Raw genomic sequence first — 4438 nt, 5'->3', positions numbered from 1 at the left:
ATTCATACTGGATGTTCGGTTTCAGTTGTGTCCTGACTTGAGAGCTGCTATGAAAAACAAAACTATTTTAAATTAAGATTCACATATTATTCTCGAGTATCTATTCATGATTAATTCAATTTTCCTAAATGGGGATTTTTAAATAATGTTGTCCGTTCAATAACAAGTATTTCAAATAAGGCCAATTWGTTTTTTTTTWAAARRWWAWYSKTWMYKRMCMAAARKKRAARGSYTTTCTGGCCAGCASATTTAAAATTGATCATGTTGCACCATATTGGTGAAATTCTCAACTTCCTTCTTGGTTTACAAGCAGAAATATGATTTYATCCATCTCTAAGCAAGACATCCCTCATACAAAGTCCCGGAACTGTTGCTTTAGCTGTTAAATCAGCTTAAGGTCTTTGTAAAAATACATTCACAACAAAAAGGGATTTTCCCTCGCACTCAATTCTCATTTYTTCTCATGCACAAAACAGACTTTTTGTGTCCTTTCACACATCTCACAAAGAACAAGAAAGACACCTTCAAACTTTGCAGTTCAGAGGCCTAGGGAAATATGATGCAGGACACACACTTAACAGCAGGACACACACACATACACACACATGCAGAGTAATGAGGTTATCTCCCAAATGGCTACAAACATTTTCTCAGGTATTAACACAGTGCACACACTCAGATCCTAAAAATCAATTCTAAATTAAAATTTACATTTGATGAAACAAAAACTATATTCTGTATCGAGTGCATTTCATGTTGTATAGTAAGAGCTTTATATTCAGGCAAACGTTTGGCACCAACTGATTCTGTTTTTTTTTTCACGCTGCTTGTTTCYCTCATTTTTACGTGGATGATAACCATAGATCAGCTTCAGAGTCAACGAGGTCTCAAGCATCAATAACAGATTTATGTATCCTTCAGTTGGAAGAGAACAAAGTGTCTATTTTAATAGATCACACTTGTAGCTTGTTAAAAGGAATGATTAGAAGCAGAAATGCAAAAGATAAACATTGTAAACATTTAAACCCAACATGTTCCAGCTTACTGATCTAAATGTTTMAATGCGGCACCAAAGAATATGTGAAATCATCTGTAAAACTAGAATGGATTGATTTTTCTYRCAGGGTGTAAATGACGACGCATGTGTGGCCAGCCACATCCATTACAACCCCAGAAAACCAAAGGTAAAAGCCTTAAAATCCATGTTACTATTAATGCAGGAGCATTAAAAGTAACTGTGAACATTTTAAAAAGATCCAAACATGAGAATATTTATTCAGTGGAGGGGAAAAAACCCACAAAACGACTGGTGTTTCAGTTACTGGCCCCTCTCAGATTCATATTCTGTCCCATAAAACTGTTCAATAAAACGTCATAAATCCACATATTTACGTGCAACACAAACATGGGAACATACAAATAGCATTTAATAATTATAAGTAATAAAAAAACTGTGAATCTTTGTGAATTTATTTCTCTCCGTTAACTTCCTGCTCACTGGGTTCTGGTGCCAAAAACAACCAGATCAGAGATCGGATCAAGTCCCGGTCCGATCTCATCCAGCCCCCAACCTACTGAATAAATGTTCTATAATTAAAAGGTTGGATGTTTCTATCATTTCAGCTGATTACAATGAGGTTATGTTACCGCTGTTGGGTTCATTTCAAGGCTTCTTACAGAAAAAAGGACTATCTGTTTTTCTCCTGCGTCTTCTTCAGCCTGTTTCTGATGAGAACCGTCCATCTCAGCTACAATAACAGCTACATAAAAGAACCAATCTGCTGGCATGCTAGTGTATACTCATGTACAGACTTTTCTGTCTTTTTATGCTTTACAATATGTCCAGTTGTAGGAATACGGAAAGTTAAATGTATATATATATGTATATATATATACTTTTTTTGAAAGTATATTTAACTTTCCGTTAAATATACATTTAACGGAAAGTTAAATGTATATATATATGTATATATATATACTTTTTTTGAGCAGTATATATATATATATATATATATATATATAATTTTTTATTCATTCTGAAATACACTTATTATACAGCTTTATTGAGGTAAGCTAGTGTTTGAGAGTCAATATGAAAACAAAACAAATAAAAGCAGCACATTAACATAAATTAACATAAATTAGTTGCGACTGGCGACCTGTCCAGGGTGACCTCGCCTCTCGCCCGGAACGTTAGCTGGAGAGATAGGCACCAGCAACCCTCCCGACCCCACTAAGGGACAAGGGTGTACAGAAAATGGATGGATGGATGGATGGATGGATGGATGGATGGATGGATGGATGGATGGATATTTTATCATTTCTGTCTTGTTCATTAGTCTTAAACCCTCAAGAATAAATGAATAAATTATATATTACCAATGATTTTGGACAACTTACATGAAAGACCTGCACTTAATAGAACCAGGGAGTTTTAGCTGATAGATAAAACTATGATGACTGAAAGAGYCGWCAGCAGAAATATTCTCTAATTTATGCTGATATAAACCGCATAATAATGTCGACATCTCAGATCATTGATATTACTATAAAACAGAGGCAAATTATGCTTYCAAGGTCAGTCTGGTATGGATAAATACACAGCAAAAACACACAATTTTACCACGCAAATAGTAAATAACTTAAATAGGAGCTTGTTTTAAATCAATAATTTCTTAAAATTGCTGAAAAATTACAAGTTATAAGTGAAATAATCTGCCAGTGGAATAAGACATTTTAACTTTTAATAAGGGAAAAATTTATTGTTCGTTTGGCAGATTATTTCACTTATAATCTTCCAATGGAACAATAATCCTAAATATTTTTCAGCAATATAAAGAAATGATTGACTTAAAACAAGATCTTATCTTGCTGAACATAGTTCTGTCTTATTTATATTTGCACTAGAAACTAGACAAAAACCCTTGGTAAGATTTTGTGTTTTTGCAGCTATTTCACCATCCATACTTCTTCAGCCTCTGAAAGGGTTATTCTGATGACCCCTGAATGACCTCCTGACTCCCTCCACCTTCCTCTGAACTCTGAGCAGCTCTGGGACATCATCAAAAACGACGAGTTTAACTCACTCGACACAAATGGCGCTCCGCTCCTCGCGGTGAAACACGACTCACCATCGCACCTTACAAATGTCAGACGACCTGTTCGTAATGACACCGAGCGATTCTCAAAGGTCAGCCGCGTCGGCCTCAGCCGGCTGCTGGCAGGGGGCGCAGCTCCAACTTTGCTCTTCTTAGAAACTTCACCACACAGGATGAAAATGTTGCTACAACTTTAAATGCTTGCTTTTGCTGCACATGGGTAGATATATAGTTATGTGTGTGTGTGCGTGCGTGCGTGCGTGCGTGTGTGTGCGTGCGTGAGTGCGTGTGTGTGTGTGTTTTGGTCTGTGTGGACATTCAGTACCCTGTCGCATTGAAAGGAGCGTGTGTGGGGAGGCGCGCTCCCGCCGCCGTCGGGGTGAAGCTGTACGTTGCGTACGCCACGGAGGAGCCCACCATTAGACCCGTCATGTASGAAACTGTCATTGTGTTTCCTGCAGGCAGAAACAGAAACACAGAACAGGAAATTACTGGAGAGAAACCAMACAGGAGAGGAAACCAGTGGGCTGGACCGGGCCGGATTTACAAGGATGGGAACCCTTTGGTGTCCTGTCCACTTCAGAAAAACTCTTCTATTCATGCAAATTACAATACATAGAGCTACATGAATTGATGCCTTATTGGTTAACCTTCACTTCATCACCGGCTTCATGTTGTTCCTCCTAAAAAATATACTGACTTGATCATTTTAACTGTTTCAGTATTGTTCATATTCATCAAAATACCTACATTTTAAAACTATTCATTTGGTATGGGACTATATTTACATAAAGTACAATGCAAAACACATAATCATTGAAAAAGTGTCTTTGGTGAGCACCAAAACATTAAGCAATAAAATATAAATAATAAGCAGTAAAAGAAGSTCAAAACTCATTGATGGCAACAAAGAGAGAGAGGGAGAAACTAATAAAACCTAAAAAATAAATAAATGCAAGACTGACAAAAAAAAGAGAAAAATAATAAAATTATGATGACGCTCCAGGTCAAACATCTAGTTTTGTTTTACTTCAAGAGCATCCTAATAAMATTTATTCAATGGAATCATTTTGTAATTAGAAGACTTTCAGATGTGAAACTAGAACGCACAAAAAGCTTTTAAAGGTTGCAGAAACTCAGAGCGGCATTGTAAAGAAATTCAAAATAAAACGTGTTCACAGGTTCATATCAGAGGAGCCTTGCTGAAGATCGCACTGACTGACCTCGGCCCAGTCGCTGCTCAGTGGATTTTTCTGTGGAATGTAACTTCAAATTATTCACAGAATGTTTTTCTGCAGACCATATCTAAAATATTTTTTTAAAAGTGAGGTTTGGAAAGC

General features: G+C 36.6%; 1 protein-coding gene across 1 annotated transcript in view; it reads right to left on the bottom strand.

The window, feature by feature from the left end:
• Positions 1–2251: 2251 nt before the first annotated feature.
• The window catches only part of slc29a4a (solute carrier family 29 member 4a), a 24925-nt gene continuing 22738 nt past the window's right edge, over positions 2252–4438 (bottom strand). Inside the window, 1 exon segment of the mRNA XM_017306113.1 lies at positions 2252–3625. Coding sequence (XP_017161602.1) covers positions 3417–3625 — 209 coding nt within the window. The 3' untranslated portion in view covers positions 2252–3416.

The sequence above is a fragment of the Poecilia reticulata genome, linkage group LG8 (assembly GCF_000633615.1).
Source record: "Poecilia reticulata strain Guanapo linkage group LG8, Guppy_female_1.0+MT, whole genome shotgun sequence".
Taxonomy (NCBI): domain Eukaryota; kingdom Metazoa; phylum Chordata; class Actinopteri; order Cyprinodontiformes; family Poeciliidae; genus Poecilia; species Poecilia reticulata.
The sequence above is the reverse complement of the archived record's forward strand: the minus strand, read 5'-3'. Positions and strand labels throughout refer to the sequence as shown.